The following is a 16,993-nucleotide window of genomic DNA, read 5'->3' on the forward strand; positions in this document are numbered from 1 at the left end:
CAGAACTGAGAAAAGGTACCAAGCCATGTGGCAAAACAAAAATAAGAATTATGGGTTAATTTAAGTGTAAGAGCTAGTCAGTAACAAGTCTGAGCTAGTGGCCACACAGTTTGTAATTAATATAAGCCTCTGTGTGTTCCCTTGTGTCTAAGTGGCTGTGGACTGGGCAGGACACAGGAAAACTTCCAACTACAATTGGTGCCCAACATGGGACAAGAGTTTCCATCTAAAACCTGAGAGAACTTAATAAGAGATTTTAAAACGGAGCTAAAAACAGCTTCGTAGTTGTGTCTCAGGCAAGCCATGAGGTGCAGCATGGCAGATTCCCACCAAGTTACACAAAGATGTCTTCAAGCCATGCAGTGCACTGTGTGGTGGATTTAGCTTTTGCTAGCACAGACAAAAAAAGTAGAGGTTTCTGGGCTACATGCTGCTTTGATAGAGGCATAGACCCACTGCTTCCCAGAGTCAGTGGACAGCCTGGTCCCAGAGCTGGTGGTGAATTATCTCCACCATGTTGAAAAGCTGAGATGGGCAGAGTCAGCAGCCAAGGCTGCAGCTTCAGTACTAACCACTACAGTTTAAAGCAATAGTTTCACAATAAGGCAGATTCAGATGGAATAAGACCTTAAATGGTTTACAGTGTGTGTAAAAATGTATGTAGGCTTGGAAGAGAGAGGAAAATGAATATGAACAGTTATATAAAGAAAGAGGTGGTTTCACAAAATAAAGTCTTTAAAGAGACAGTAAAAGTAATACAAAAAATAAGCCAGGCAAAGATGGAAACCACAAACAGATTCTAGATTATATTGTCTTTGGGATTTTTAACTGCAGAGAGACATTTGATGGTAAAAGCTGCTGAGTTAAATCAATATGTATATTTTAAAGATATCTTGATTTCAAAATTTATGTCTAAAGATATGTTGCTTTGGAAAAGAGGTTCTGCTTTTGTTTCCACAGAAGATGAGAACCTGTGGATTGCTTCCAGTCATCTATGATAATCAAATTTATAGTCATGTTAATTAATTTTTCTAGGTATACATAGATATACTTCACTTAGGTAAGTAATCTCCAAACACTTCCTGGTCAAGGAAGACCCCCCTGAGAGGTCTCCAGATGATGATCCAACATCCAGAACAGTTTCAAGGCAACAGGCTCAGAGAATACAGTGTCACAGACTATTCTAGTTAGAACTTGAGCATAAATCTTAGTTTTCTCAGGATCCCCATAAGACTACCAGCACCCCCTATGAGCAGGAAGCAGCCTAGAAAACTATGCCCACTGCTGTAAATATCTTTCTGTATAAATAAAACACTGATTGGCCAGTGGCCAGGCAGGAAGTATAGGCGGGACAAGGAGAGAGGAGAATTCTGGGAAGCAGAAGGCTGAGAGACACTGCCAGCCACCGCCACAACAAGCAGCATGTGAAGATACTGGTAAGCCATGAGCCACATGGCAAGGTATAGATTTATAGAAATGGATTAATTTAAGATATAAGAACAGTTAGCAAGAAGCCTGCCATGGCCATACAGTTTGTAAGCAATATAAGTCTCTGTGCTTACTTGGTTGGGTCTGAGAAGCTGTGGGACTGGCGGGTGACAGAGATTTGTCCTGACTGTGGGCAAGGCAGGAAAACTCTAGCTACAGCCCACATTCCCAAAAAATGGATATTAGATGTTTGTCATTGTTTAGGTTGTTGATTACAAATTGTTATTGGTCATAGTCAACTTCTTTCTAAAATAAGAAAGGGAGTATGATATAGAAATATAGGATATAGATATGATAGGATGAAAGAGTAGATTGTTGACTCTACTTTTAAAGAGCAACAACTTGTTTAAAAATGTTTTATATTGCTATGGATTTTAGTTTATTGATACAAATTTAATTTTGTTATACTCTATGCATATTACTACTCTTGTTTAAAGTATTTTGTTTGTGCAACTCATTTGAAATTGTAGTATATAGTTGAGAAATACAGATTAGTAATTAGTCATCTATGATAATCAAATTTATAGTCATGTTAGTTATTTTTTCTAGGTATATATAGATATACTTCACTTAGGTAAGTAATCTTCAAACACTTCAAAAACATACAGAATATGTCATTTAAAATATTTTAAGAAGTTTGACTTTCTGGACATTGAGACATGTCTGCTTCTGGCTGCACCAATCTACTACAAAGAAGATAATGGGCATTGAAGAAACTCATTATGGAGTTTGCTTTCTTTGTCACAAAAATTAACAACTGGGCAAAAAAATGCCCTTTGCATTGACTAACTGAATATATGTTGTATAAACTGGACATGCAATACCCATAGGAAGGTGACCACTGAACATTACAAGGTGCGATGGTCCTTCAGGTTCCTGCTTTGCAGAAGAAACTGCCAGATATTCTACAGGACACAGAGAGAAGCAACTAAGAAACTCTAGGCCTATAGGCTGAAGAAAGATGCCCAATATTGCAGAGGAACTTTGAAGGACTATACAGGCAGGCAGATGTCTCTGTCATTTCCAGAATTTTTAGAAGTTGCTTAAAATGGTACTTCCTATTTATTTAGGTAATATTATATCTTTCTGAGGTCTTTGATGTAGTTGATTGGCTATGATAAAAGATAAATTGGATATGAAACTTTAGACTCACAAATATAGGATAGATGATAGAATATTTTCCTTAATTTTGCCAAATACAAATAGACTAGATATTGTAACTATAATTCTTGCTTGATAACAGTTCTATTATATGTAATTTTACTATGTTAAAATTAAAAATGTTTCTTTTTGATTACACAGAGAAGGGGAAATGCTGTGGGATATTGCTTTTGTACACTGGTTTAATAAAATGCTGATTGGTCAATAGTAAGGCAGAAAGTATAGGTGGGGCAAACAGAGGAGGAGAATTCTGGGAGAAGGAAGGGTTGAGTCAGGAGTCACCAGCCAGACACAGAGGAAGCAAGATGACAAGGCAGAACTGAGAAAAGGTACCAAGCTACATGGCAAAACAAAACTAAAAGAATTATGGGTTAATTTAAGTGTAAGAGCTTGTCAGTAATAAGTCTGAGCTAATGGTCATAGAGTTCATAATTAATATGTCTCTGTGCATTTATTTGGGTCCGAGTGGCTGCAGACCAGGTGAGACACAAGGAAGCCCCCAACTACAATTGGAGAAAACTAAATTTTCACTTGCAATTAGTTATCAACTGGAAATAGCTTCTGGGTTATGGATAGGGTTATGTGTCCAGATTTCTTTTCAGGTCTAGGACCCAATTTGGTGTAGACTCATGCAGGCCCTGTGCATGCTGCCACATTCCTTGTGAAATTCAATTGTGCATCAATATTCTTGATTTAGAGAACCTGTACTCTTGGTTTTCTCCATCTATCCGTGGTCCCACACTCTATCTGCTTCCTCTTTCAAAACACCCCCTGAGGCCTGAGGGGAAGGATTTGATAGAGACATCTGTTCTAAGCTAAGCAATCTAAATTCTTTCACTCTCTGCATAGTGCCTGACTGTAGCTCTCTGCACCTAAAACTATTGTCCACTGGGGAAAGTCCTCTTGATGACTGAGCAGTTAACTATGAGTATGTCATAGATAAGCCATAGATACATTTGAGTATGCCATACTCTGAGTATGTGGAATATCATTAGGAGGTTTTTCTTGCTATGTTTGTTTCATTTGGAAAGGTGTTATTTGGTTTCATACTAGATCCCTGACCTATCTAGTCTCAGGTTCTTGCTTATCCAACCAGTGTCCAGTATGTGTTCTATATCATGGTGTGGGCCTTAAGTCCAATAAGATATTGGTTGCTTACTCCCACAAGATTTGTAGCACCATTGCACTAAGTATATTTTGTTGGCAGAACACCATTGTAGATCAAGGGGTTCATGGCTGTGTTACTGCTTATGTTTCTCCTTTGGTAGAGTACCTCCTTGTACCAAAGATGCTAGACTATAGGTGTGAAGGCTGTATGTAGGCACTAGTTTGACTTCTCTGGGTTCATGTTCAATGAATTGTTGGTGTTCTCCTCAACAGTTGATGTCTGCTGTCAGTTTGTGGATGACAACCTATAGCCCTGGCAATAATCTCAGTTATTTGGAGATTCACAAGAACCCCTTTGGCCAGCAGCTCAATTAGATGTAACCCAATCCTGGTATTGAAAGCTTCATTTGGTGACAAGAGACGTCCAGTTTGAGTTCTGTCTCCCCAGTATTTGGTAATTTCATGTAGATCATCTGTATGTATGTATATATTTTAGGAATCTTTTTCTCTGTCATATTTCTATACTACCCGTTCAGATGGCTGTTAGTTTTAGCTCTCTCCATGTATTTCCTTCCTTATCTTCTTCCCTTCTCCTCTCCATGATCCTCCACTTCCAGCGCCCCCTCCCATCTATCCATAACTGTTCTATTTCCCTTTCCTAGAGAGATCTACCTGTATTCAGTCCTTTACTCTATAACAAACCTTTGTGGTTATATGGATTTTTGCTTGGTTATGATTATGATTGTCTTAACAGCTAATATTTACATATAAGCTAGTATATACCATATTTGTCTTTCTAGGTGTGGTATACTTCACTAAAGATGAGGTATTTTTTAATAAATATTTTTATTTTTTTTTTTTTTTTTTTTTTTTTTTTTTTGGTTTTTCGAGACAGGGTTTCTCTGTGTAGCTTTGCGCCTTTCCTGGGACTCACTTGGTAGCCCAGGCTGGCCTCGAACTCACAGAGATCCGCCTGGCTCTGCCTCCCGAGTGCTGGGATTAAAGGCGTGCGCCACCACCGCCCGGCAAATATTTTTATTTTATAATTTAAGTTTTTTTATCAGTCATGATTCCCCTGTCCTCCCTCCTCTCAACCCCCAACTTTCCCCCCTCCTATCCACCTCCCATTCCCACCTCCTCCCAGGCAAGGTATCCCCTGGGGAATCAGCTCAGCCTGGTAGATTCAGTTGAGGCAAGTCCAGTCTCCTCCTCCCTGCGCCAAGGCTGAGCAAAATGTCTCAGCATAGGCCCTAGGTTCCAAAAAGCCAGCTTCTGCACTGAGGACAGGTCCTGGTCCCACTGCCTGGGGGCCTCCTAAACAGTTCAAGTTCATCAACTGTCTCACTTATCCAGAGGGCCTGGTCCATTTTCATGGGGCCTCCTCAGCTATTGGTTCACAGTTTATGTGTTTCCACTAGTTTGGATATTTGTCCCTGTGCTTTATCCAATCATAGTCCCGATATCTCTTACTCATATAATCCCTCCTCTCTCTCACCAACTGGACTCCTGGAGCTCCACCTGGAGTAGTCTTGGCTGTGGTGGCTCTTCACAGCAGTAAAACAGTATCTAAGATGCTCACCAAGGACATCATCTGTGCATATAAATACATTTTTATCTGTTGAAATGTGAAAATCATGTGTCAATAATAAATGACTTTGTTAATGACCACTTGTGTGAAACACGTGACACTCTTCCTGAACTAAGGGTCTGGGACTAGAGACTGTCATGTCTGGGTTGTGTGCTTTCAGCTGCCCAGATTGCAGCCATGTAAGGCTGCTCTAGCCTTCCTGCAGGTGTCCAAGTGTCCCTTGTTACACATGGCTTCTGGGAATCCTATTGGCTTTCATCTGCTTTATGACATCATTCCCCCCTCAACCAATCAGCACCAGATAAAGTCTTGAGGTTGCCATGTGTGACCAAATGTGCCTCAGTGCTGAGCATCTTTGATCCTGCACAGACGTGATTTTTTTACTGCGAAACCTAACAACCCGCTCTCTCATCACTTTATCCAGATCCTACTCCTGTTTTGTTCCCATTCCTTTATCCAGATCCTGCTCCTGTTTTGTCCCCATCCCTTTACCAAGATCCTACTCCTGTTTTGTCCCCATCGCTCTATCCAGATCCTACTCCTCTTTTGTCCCCATCCCTCTATCCAGATCCTACTCCTGTTTTGTCCCCATCCCTCTATCCAGATCCTACTCCTGTTTTGTCCCCATCCCTCTATCCAGATCCTACTCCTGTTTTGTCCCCATCCCATTACCCAGATCCTACTCGTGTTTTGTCCCCATCCCTTTACCCAGATCCTACTCCTGTTTTGTCCCCATCCCTCTATCCAGATCCTACTCCTGTTTTGTCCCCATCCCATTACCCAGATCCTACTCGTGTTTTGTCCCCATCCCTTTACCCAGATCCTACTCCTGTTTTGTCCCCATCCCTCTATCCAGATCCTACTCCTGTTTTGTCCTCATCCCTCTATCCAGATCCTACTCCTGTTTTGTTCCTGACTTGAAGATGTCAGGTAGGAAAAGAAACTTTAATGTTTGTTTAATTGGACAGCTCACTAAATTGGGAAGCATCAAAACAATGTGGAATAAAGGGGAAAGTGGTGAACAACAGGTTGGCGCCCTAACGTGGTCTCATCTTTGACATTCCCTAGGGTTGAGATTTGGACAGAATATTTCCTCATCCTCTCAGTGAATGTTCCTTCACCTTCCTTGGTGAGATAACCGGCTGGCAGGGCTCAGGGTTCTCTGAGGTATTGAGTGTTTAGGAGCAAGACATAGAGAAGAAAATCAGAGTTTCTGGGACTGTTTCAGCTGAAGCAGAGAGAGAGAGCTGGGTATGTAATGTGGAGAACTGAGGGCCAAGACACTCCCCTCCACACAGTTTTCCACAATGATTCTTCACTGTTGGTGCTGGTCAAAAATAGTGGTGAAATACGAGGGAACTCGAGAGTGTGTCTGGCAGTGTTCCATTTGCAGCTGAGATGAGCTGACCTTTTCTGGCTAGGCAGATGTCCCTCCCTGTTCTGTGTCCTCACATGTGTCCTAAACCAGTGGGGGAGAGGAAAGTCTGCTGTCCCTGCTAAAGCAGGACTGTTTGTTACAGTGAACAACAGAAGCAGCTGTGCTCTCTCTGGCACCTGCACACTGGGACAATGACATGTACCTTCCTGATAATAAAGGTCCTCACCCATGTTTTGTGCAGTTTACAGATAGCTGTACAACCCTGGCCCAGACTCCATACAAACTCCTAAAGTGATTAGTCAGAGCATGGTGCCATACCCCTGCAATCTATGCCCTTGGGAGACAGAGGCAGAAGAATCAAGGAGACCATGGCTGTCTCTAGCTGCACAGTGACTTTACTGATAGCCTGGGTGTTAAATACCATTCCTGAAGAAATACAATAAAACCAATGGAGTTTTAAAAATCAGCATTCCCAATGTTTGGAGTCTTCTGTCTAGTTAAAAGAGAACTAGAGAGGAGGAAGAAACACAGGGCAGGGAGGCTGAAGCTATTGGAAGAGCACTTTGGGGCTTTTTACAAAAAAGAACAGGCCACCTGGACCTGGAGATAGTCAAGAAAAGAGAAAGATGCAGTGGTGGGGGATAAAATAGAATGGAGGAAAGGGAGAGCATGGAACTTGGAGGTCTTAACCATGGTAACATAGGATTTATGGGACTGAATGCTGAAGGGAGCCAAAAGACTTCATTGAATAATAAATTTCTCTGGTGATTGAGTAATTTGCTCAGCATGGGGCAAACAGAGACGGATTTAGTGAACATGTAGGTTAGTAGACCAGGAAGTAAACTGAGGCTGGGAAAATGTGTAACTAGGACGGCAAACGTGTCAGGAAAGGAACCTTTTGTGTTTGTTTTTTCTCTGCTGTTTTCTTGAATGCTGGTGATGCTTAACAATTATGAAAATGAACTGGGTGGTGGTGCACGCTTTTAATCCCAGCACTTGGGAGGTAGAGGCAGGTGGATCTCTGTGAGTTCGAGTCCAGCCTGCTCTACAGAGTTTGATTCAGGACAGGCACCAAAACTACACAGAGAAACCATGTCTCTAAAAAAAGAAAGAGAAAATATGAAAATAAGCATGCTATAGATATATCATAACAATTCTGAGCTGAGTGTCTGGGCTCATAGGTGAAATCTCAGCACCCAGGAGGCTGAAGCTGGAGGACTGATGCTCATTGTTGGCAAATCAAGGATAAATGGTGAATCTCAAGCCAGCTTCAGTCACAAAGACAAACTTATTCCTGAAAAAAATAAGAAAATAGAATTCTTTCTGCACACACTGCTAGCTCAGTTAGAAAGGACTGAGAGAAAGTGCTGGGTCCTTTATTTCTCTGACCTCTGGAGAACACATGAATTGTTGAATATGTGGCAGAGCCTATGTGCCTTCAGGATCAGCTTTCAAACTGAAGCTGCTTCTTCATCTTCACAGTCATTGTCTTCACTAGAGTACAGACTTGCAGATCGTAAGGAATCATAGAAGTACAAAGAACAGAAATGAATCCAACAAAACTCAGGTCTGCATCTCTAATTTATTTGCTCTTTTTTTCAAGAAGTCTGACTAGGGTACCAGTGTATCTTTATGACATCACTCTACCTCTTAGCCAACCAGTACCTGAATGGTCTTTTGGTCTTCATGATGCTGACAAATTTAATTTTCCTCAGTGTCCAGTATCTCTGACCCTGGACATGTGGGTTTTTTGTTTCTGAATCCAGACAGTGTTTTTGTCTCTTTATCTGATTCTTATAACTGTGTTTTTATTATCTTCCCAACAATGTCTGGTAAGTAAAGAAATTGAAACATTTCTTTCATTCAATTTTCCCACACATTTTGACAAGTCCAGAAAGTGTGGATTCATGGGTAGAATACTGAACTAGAAGCTGTTTTCCTAACTAAAATCTTTTCCCTGATATATGTGGGGTTATGATTTTGGACAGAACATTTCCTCTCTCACTAAATGGATCTTTACATTCCACAGTGGAATAACTGACAGACTGGGCTCTGGGCTCACTGAGGTGTTAAGTGTTTATGAGCTCAGTGTAGACAAAATACTCAAGTAGTTCCTGAGAGCATTTCCACAGAAGCAGGGAAAGAGCCAGGTGTGTAGATAGGCACACTCAGAGCCAAGATGCTCCACTGCAGCAGCATCAACCTCCACTCAGTTTTCCACGTTAGCATTTCCATGTTAGTGCTGTTGAGCAGTAGTGTTGGGATGTGAGAGGAACTGGTGGCCACATCTGCCACTCATCCATGAGTAGGGTTGCCTTGGAGGAGCTGGCTGGATAGGCAGCTGTGTCCTACCTAGAGATCAGTGAGCAACCCTCAGGACAGGACCTTCAGGGTAGAGAATTGGGACTGTCTAGGGCACATGAGCAACTGTGTCTCCTGCTGTGGTCCCCAAAGAAACTCTCTAAAAGTAGTTCAGGGACAGGACTGCTTATTCAGGAGTGTCCCCTGAGCACTTGGGAGCTGAGATAGCTGAGTAAACACTAGTTCATGGCTAGCACCCTCTGTGGCATAACGAGTTCCTGGAGAGCATGCCCTAAAAATAAATCCCTGTAGAGTTTTAAGGGAATCTTTTCTATTCATTGTACTTTTTTTCTAACATATTTTTACTGATTATTTGGCAATGTTATATAATGCACCTGATCAAAATAGCTTCCCATTCCTTCCAGGGGCATTCTCCCACCCTGTGCCTCCCCAAAAGAAGAAAAAATATACATAAATTCTAATTTGTGTTTTCCACGTAGTCGTTGGTTCATGGTTAAAATCTCATTGGCCAGCCCCTTTAAAATAACTGAGTCCTTCCCCAAACTCAACAGCCACATCTCCTGCTGGAAGACATCAACTGAAAAGAGCTACATTTCAGCATCTTTATAACAATTTAAGGACTCTCATCAGTGGCTTACTGTCTAGACTGCTTCCTTTTTTATTTGAAGGTGGGAAAAGTCTTCTGTGATAGGTTTCTCATTCTCAACTATGAGGCTACAGTCATTGTTACCACTGCAAAAGAATCTTCCTTACCGGGAACAGCCAGTGGCAGCACAGCTCATTGACTTCCATATGGTTTCTGGTGGCAGCATGGTTTATGGACACCAACATGGCCTCCAGCTACAGCTCAGTATCTGGAGGCTTTTTGAGGAAACCCGATCCAGAAAATGAACCATTCTCCATCACCATTAGTGTGAGCTTCAGCAGCTGTAGGTTCACTTATCTCTGGCCCATGTATGGAATCTGCTCTGCTATTCTTCTTTTTTCAATTTCATGAGACCACTTCTTAAAAGCATCTTCCCATACGACCTACCATATTTTAGTTGTTTTTGAGATTCTGTGCTCTCTCAGATTCATCCTCTGCTACCCTATCTCCAATCTGACCCTCCTTGGGTCTCTCAGGCTCCTTAGAGCTGCTCCATGCGCCTGTAGATGCCAGCAGCCACTGTCATCTTGAATTGATCTCCTTTGTAAACTCTTGAAAAATTTTATTTAATCCCAGTTTTTAAATTAAAATAGAATTCAGGTTGTAACTACTATCTCAGCCATGAAATTGCAGGATTAAAGCCTGTATCTCCATGACCATCATGGTCAGTGAGCTAGCAATATGTAAATTAACATAAACTAATATTGATTATTGGAGAAGCAAAGTAGCTCCTTTCCTAACTACTTGTATCTGCTAACAGGTGATATTCTCACACCTTGGCTCACAGACCATCAGAGCTGTCCAGATATTAAAGGACCTTTCATTGCTGGAGCTCCAAAGAAGGTAAGTCTCATTGCTGCTGAAAAGAGAGGTCATTTGTATGTAATCATATGGAGCAAATGTAAAAGCCTGGTGCCCTTTTCTATCTTTAAACTAGTGAATCTCACTTTTTTTTCTCCCTGGTGGACATGTCTTACTTTGTCTTTCATCAGAAGTGTGATCACAGAAAGCAGGTCAATAGTGTGAGCAGTTTGTCTCTAGAATTACATTACACTTCTGCTCTCAAAGACACTGACGGCCAAGAAAGGTTCAAGAAAGGCTTATGCAATGCTGTGGTCCACGGAGATCACAGTTCCCAAAGGTTTTTTTTTTGTTTTTCTGCTGCTTCTGAGCCTTAGTTCCTGGAATCTTTAAATAGGAGGAACTGAGTTTTTCTGCCTCATTGTCTCACAAAGGCTCTTGGAGACTTGAGTGTCCTAAATACTAATTAAATCACTTTGGGCACCTCATCACAAATCCTTTTGCTTCTAGCTGGGATTGCATTGTTGGAGGCATGAGTAGGGTTTCCTCCAAGCTTGGGTGCTCTCTAATTGCCTTGGCAACATCAGGAGAGGCCCGTGTTGTTAACTGCTGGGTTTATGCTTAAGCACAATCCTCTGATGTGTGCATAACCACTCATAGCTACGTATGTCTTCTAGTGCAAATCTTCTAGTGAATAGGTGGTGTGTAAGGTCTGTTCCTTAGGTCCAATGCTAATCAAGAACTCCTTCACATTGTTTTCAAAGGACACAGACATCCCTATTCCCAACTCTACCTCTTTACTACTGTAGTAAGAGGATCCCAGGCTGGGTTTGTTCATACATTTATTGAGCTGAATCAACAATGTGGTGTTTTATTTACTCTAATTTCATTAGGGAGATGAATGTGTGTGTGTGTGTGTGTGTGTGTGTGTGTGTGTGTGTGTGTGTGTGCGTGTGCACGTGTGCATGTGTATGTTTGTGTGTTCTAGACTGCTGGAATGACAGGATGGCAGGAGATGCATTTTGATATTCCCCATCTTCTCTTTTTCTTAGATCTGGAGCACCATTCGCAGACATAACAATGCTACTCTTCTGACCCAAGAGCAGTTCCAACTTTTAAGCTCTCTTGAGAAGAATATTTACATCAATAATAACATTCCCTGGAAATCTTACCTTGAACTGAAGACCTATCAGATAAAAGCAGAAGTCCTGCTAAATCAAGGCCTCACAGAAGAAGCACTTGTGATGTATCACAAATTTTCAACGTGAGAACCTGCAGTTTTCCACTTCCTTTCCCATGACTGATCCCTCACTCATCCTATCCTCCTATTCATGCTTCTTACCCTTGCAGACCATATGGAACTCGAAAAAGCCATCTTTTAATCAGATGACAGATTTCTCTGGCAGATCTGACACATGCTTTTCCTTACTGTTCAAAGACATGAGGACCAGAGTTGGTGGTATCACATCTAAGGGATTTAATGAGTAGGAGAGTTCTTTAGGTTGTGTCCACAGGGCCCAGCTTTTAGACAAAAGAATTGACAGATGAACAAGATGTGTCTGCACTGGTGAGTGTTTTGAGTGCTCTATCTCTACCCAGGCAGCCAGTCGTAGGCTTATTGCTGTGTGTGGCAGAGACAGATTCCTCTTCTCTACATCCTGTAGCCTATTGATTGGTATAGCAAAGAGGTTAGCCTTTCCTGTAGCTACACAGCCATCAGAGGACTGGGCTGTGGACCACCTAGTGTTGGAGTGGCTCAGCACAGTCCCTGAGATGTTCACCATACTTGGGTAGGCAGAGTAAGATTGCAGAGCTGTCCCCAGGGAATGACTCCTATAGTTTTAATGACAAGAACATTGTGTGTTTGAGGAAGGGAATGATGGTAAAGGTTTCACAAGTCATATTTAGCCCTGAGATCACCATTGTAGGTCAGCTGAGGCACTCTCTCGACCATTCCAGTAGTCTATAGTGGAGGCATCTTTGTGGATTTCTGGGAACTCTCTAGCACTCTGCTTCTTCCTATTCCCACGGGGTCTTTATTTATCATGTTATTTTTTTCCTTCTTCTCCCACTGTGTTTCTGATCCAGCTGGGACCTCCTGCTCCCCGAAGCTCTCTTCCCCCTGACCCTTGCCCTCCATTACCACCCCCCCATTCCCAGTTTGCTCATGTAGATCTCATCCATTTCTCTGTCATTGGGTGATCCTTGTGTCTTTCCTAATGTCCTCTTTACTAGGTAGCCTCCCTGGAGTTGTCAGTTGCAGTCTGGTTATCCTTAAATTTACATCTAGTATCCACTTATGAGTGAGTACATACCAGGTTTTTCTTTCTGAGTCTGGGTTACCTCACTCAGGATGATGTTTTCTAGTTCCATCCATTTGCCTGCAAGCCTCATGAAGTCATTGTTTTTCTCCGCTGAGTAGTACTCCATTGTGTATATGTACCACATTTTATTTATCCATTCTTCAGTTGAATGGCATCTAGGTTGTTTCCACATTCTGGCTATTACAAATAATGCTGCTTTGAACATAGATGAGCATGTGTCCTTGTGATATGATGGAGCATTCCTTGGGTATACGCCCAGGAGTGCTATAGCTGGGTCTTGAGGGAGGTTGATAGCCAATTTTTAAAAAGCACCATAACGATTTCCAAAGTGGCTGTACCAGTTTGCATTCCCACCGACAGTGTAGGAGTGTTCCCCTTACTCCACATCCTCTCCAACATAAGCTGTCTTTAGTGTTTTTGATCTTAGCCATTCTGACGGGGGTAAGATGGATATCTCAGAGGCATTTTGATTTGCATTTCCCTGATGATTAAGAATGTTGAGCAATTCCTTAAATGTCTTTCAGCCATTTGAGCTTCTTCTATTGAGAATTCTCTGTTTAGCTCTATAGCCCATTTTTTAATTGGACTATTGGTTATTTTGATATCTAATTTCTTGAGTTCTTTATATGTTCTGGATATCAGCCCTCTGTCAGATGTGGGGTTGGTGAAGACCTTTTCCCATTCTGTAGGCTGTTGTTTTGTCTTGTTGACCATGTCCTTTGCCCTACAAAAGCTTCTCAGTTTCAAGAGGTCACATTGGTTAATTGTTGCTCTCATTGTCTGTGCTACTGGTGTTATATTTAGGAAGAGATCTCCAGTGCCAATGTGTTCGAGACAACCTACTTTCTTCTTTCAGGTTCAGAGTAGCTGGATATATGTTGAGGTCTTTGATCCACTTGGACTTAAGTTTTGTGCACGTTGACAGATATGGATCTATTTGCAGTCTTCTACATGTTGACATCTAGTTATGCCAGCACCATTTGTTGAAGATGCTTTCTTTTTTTCCACTGTACAGTTTTGGCTTCTTTGTTGAAAATCATATGTTCATAGGAGTGTGGATTAATGTCAGGGTCTTCAGTTCAGTTCCACGGTCCACATGTTTTTATGCCAGTATCAAGATGTTTTTATTATTGTAGCTGTATAGTAGAGCTTGAAGTCAGGGATTGTGATGCCTCCAGAGGTTGTTTTATACTTCTTGATAGCTGAAGTTTGCTGAATGTACCAGTAGATAGAAGAGTGAAGACTTTTCTCTCTCCAGGCACTGGGGGATAAGGGGATGTGGGATTTCAGGGTGTGCCTTTACTCACTCCATGAACTTCTCAAACCCTGAATTTCTTCAGGGCCTCATTTTGATACTTGTAACTTTTTGTCCATCTTAGTCACTCTGCTTATTCCTTTAGACTCTTTATGGAGAAACTCAGAAAAGGCCCGAAAAAGTGTCTTTCAGCTCGAATAAGATCCAAAATCAACAAGGTGAGTTTTCATTGTCTATGTGACTGATCTAAAATCTCCAGAACATCAGTGAACTACTTAGAAAAAAGCAACAGATCATGACCCTGGGTATGATGGGAGCTGATGCTGCCTCAGCATAGCAGTACAGAGGAGAGGGATGGCAGGAAATGGGGTTCAAGTCATGCATGAGATACTGCTGCCTATCCCCACTTGTTTTCTTATTCTCTTTTCTGACATTAGAACTGTTCTAATTCTTCATTTCTGTTTTGTATTGCAGATTATAAATTACATTTTTGAAAAAGCTGAGAGCCTTAAATTCACACTCCGAAGAAATCATTATAAGGAGCATGAAGGCTACCTAGATAAGGTCAGTGTGTGAGCATGGAGGAAGGAGGATTGTGTGTCACCTGCTCAGCCTGTGCCCTGGGGTTGTGTTGTGTTGTTGTTTCAGTGAGTCTGTGATGCAATGGATAGGCTCCACACACAATTGAACTCACATGCACTTTATCCAGATGAGCCAACACACACACTCACACACACACACACACACACACACACACACACACACACACACACACAAAGTGCAGTAGGACTCTGAGAATATTGAGACTTGGTTGTTACTGAAGAAGGCTATACAGAAACTGACTAAGGTGGTGGTGGCTGTTCTCCATAGAACTGCTGCTCCATGATCCCTATGCTAAGATGTCAGACCTATACTTTGAAAATCTTTTTTGCTGGAAAGGCTTTTTCTTCTGGGATTTGAAGACGTAACCTAAATCTGCTTTTCTTTCCGTAGAAGAAAAGAAAAGAGGAAGAGGCAAAAACCAAGGCGTTCTGGAAGCATAGAAAAAATCATGGACAAAACTCCCGAGACTTCCCCAAATTCAGCTCTCTTCTACACAGACTTGTGAGTCGTGGAAAGGTGGGCCCCAGCCTGACACCAACACCTAGAGAGGCTGAAGAGCCTTCAGGAGGAAGCACACCTGTGAAACAAACAGTGGTGTGTGGCCCACAGGAAGCCTTCGAGGAGATAACCCCCACCCCTTCAGCAGACACTCCTGGGGAGACTAAGGTGGTGAAAAGCCCAGGTGAGTCACCACAGGTCCATGACTTGGAAATGACTTGTGTAGAAGTGCTTCCCATTGTGCCTGGGTCAGCCACACAAAACTGAGACTGCAGCTCTCCAGTAAAGTAAGGCGGTGCTGGTGCACAGGTGTCTGAGGTCTAGAGCACTGAGCAACACAGAGAACGTCCCTTCCCCTTGTCCATGTCCTCAGCCGTTTGCTTCCACGGATCCACTTTGCTGTGGTAACAGAACCTCCTGTGATGAGTGTTGTCTCGTTCCTTCCTGCCATCTGACTGTCTTGTCAAAATAACCTTTAACTTAGTTTACTCAGATAAGTTTCCTCAAAACTTGTTTGAGTTCAGATCCTCATCTTTTCTGAGCTCTGTAGAAATTTGAAGAAGCACATTAAGAAAATACTAAATCATTTTCCATCATAAGAAATGGTTACTTTATGAAACTTGGACTCTCAGATAATTTTAGGACATAATGGAGAGATGTGAATGCAACAGGATTTCGAGTGCATGAGATTATGTTTTCAGCATTTGGTAGACTCTCACAGGAAATCCTCAAGCAGGGCCAGAGATGTTGACTCTGTGGGTGAAGCGCTAGCAGTGACAGTGTCCAAACCTGAGTTGGAATCTCCAGAAAGCACGTGACAGTGGGGTGTGGTTGGCCACCTCTACATTCAAGGTTCTCTTCAGGTGAGATGGGACAGGGAGACAGGAGAAGACCTGTTTTCTTACAGCACAGCTAGCTGGGCAGACACAGAAGCACAGAAGAGATTCTGTTGGACCAAAGGGGCCAGGGAAGATCAGCACTCCAGGTAGTCAGTTCACATCTGCAGATATGCTGAAGCACCTGTGCATCCTTGCTCACACATCAGCGTGGACATTCTGAAAAACAAAAATTCAGATCATGGACATGTGCAAACACACTCACAGTTCATACATAAAGGATTTTAAAGGGAAAATAGACAAATATTTCTGAAAAAAAGTTCTCAAGTATCTTATCTCATTTGGTTTATGTTGTTTGTTTCATTTGTAACATCTACTTTTTTTCTTTTTTTTAATTTTTTTTAATTTATTTTGCAATACAATTCAGTTCTACATATCAGCCACGGATTCCCTTGTTCTCCCCCCTCCCGTCCCCCTCACCTTCCCCCCAAACCCCCCCATTCCCATCTCCTCCAGGGCAAAGCCTTCCCCACAGACTGAGGTCAACCCGGTAGACTCAGTCCAGGTAGGTCTAGTCCCCTCCTCCCAGGCCGAGCCAAACAATCCTGCATAGGCCCCAGGTTTCAAACAGCCAACTCATGCAATGAGCACAAGATCTGGTCCCACTGCCTGGATGCCTCCCAAACAGATCAAGCCAATCAACTGTCTCACCCATTCAGAGGGCCTGATCCAGTGGGGACCCCTCAGCCATTGGTTCATAGTTCATGTGTTTCCATTCATTTGGCTATTTGTCCCTGTGCTTTATCCAACCTTGGTCTCAACAATTCTCGCTCATATAAACCCTCCTCATTCTCGCTAATTGGACTCCCAGAGATCCACCCGGGGCCTAGTCATGGATCCCTGCATCCAGATCCCTCAGTAGTTGGATGAGTTTTCTAGCACAACAATTAGGGTGTTTGGCCATCCCATCACCAGAGTAGGTCAGT

The 16,993-nt window shown here is 42.3% G+C and overlaps 1 protein-coding gene across 2 annotated transcripts; it reads left to right on the forward strand.

Moving 5' to 3' along the window:
* Positions 1-5,800: 5,800 nt before the first annotated feature.
* LOC128098164 (STAM-binding protein-like) lies at positions 5,801-15,645 on the forward strand. 2 transcript variants are annotated; one of them, XM_052718927.1, is made up of 6 exons: positions 5,801-6,274; positions 10,451-10,533; positions 11,544-11,755; positions 14,216-14,288; positions 14,545-14,634; positions 15,064-15,645. In XM_052718927.1, the coding sequence occupies exons 1-6, from the start codon at positions 6,268-6,270 to the stop codon at positions 15,436-15,438; spliced, it is 840 nt and encodes a 279-aa protein (XP_052574887.1). In that variant the 5' UTR covers positions 5,801-6,267; the 3' UTR covers positions 15,439-15,645. The 2 variants fall into 2 exon arrangements, with proteins under 2 accessions (XP_052574887.1, XP_052574888.1); XM_052718928.1 differs by lacking the exon at positions 5,801-6,274 and adding an exon at positions 8,459-8,554.
* Positions 15,646-16,993: the final 1,348 nt, after the last annotated feature.

This window comes from Peromyscus californicus, unplaced genomic scaffold, assembly GCF_007827085.1.
Source record: "Peromyscus californicus insignis strain IS unplaced genomic scaffold, ASM782708v3 Scaffold_63__1_contigs__length_240204, whole genome shotgun sequence".
NCBI lineage: Eukaryota > Metazoa > Chordata > Mammalia > Rodentia > Cricetidae > Peromyscus > Peromyscus californicus.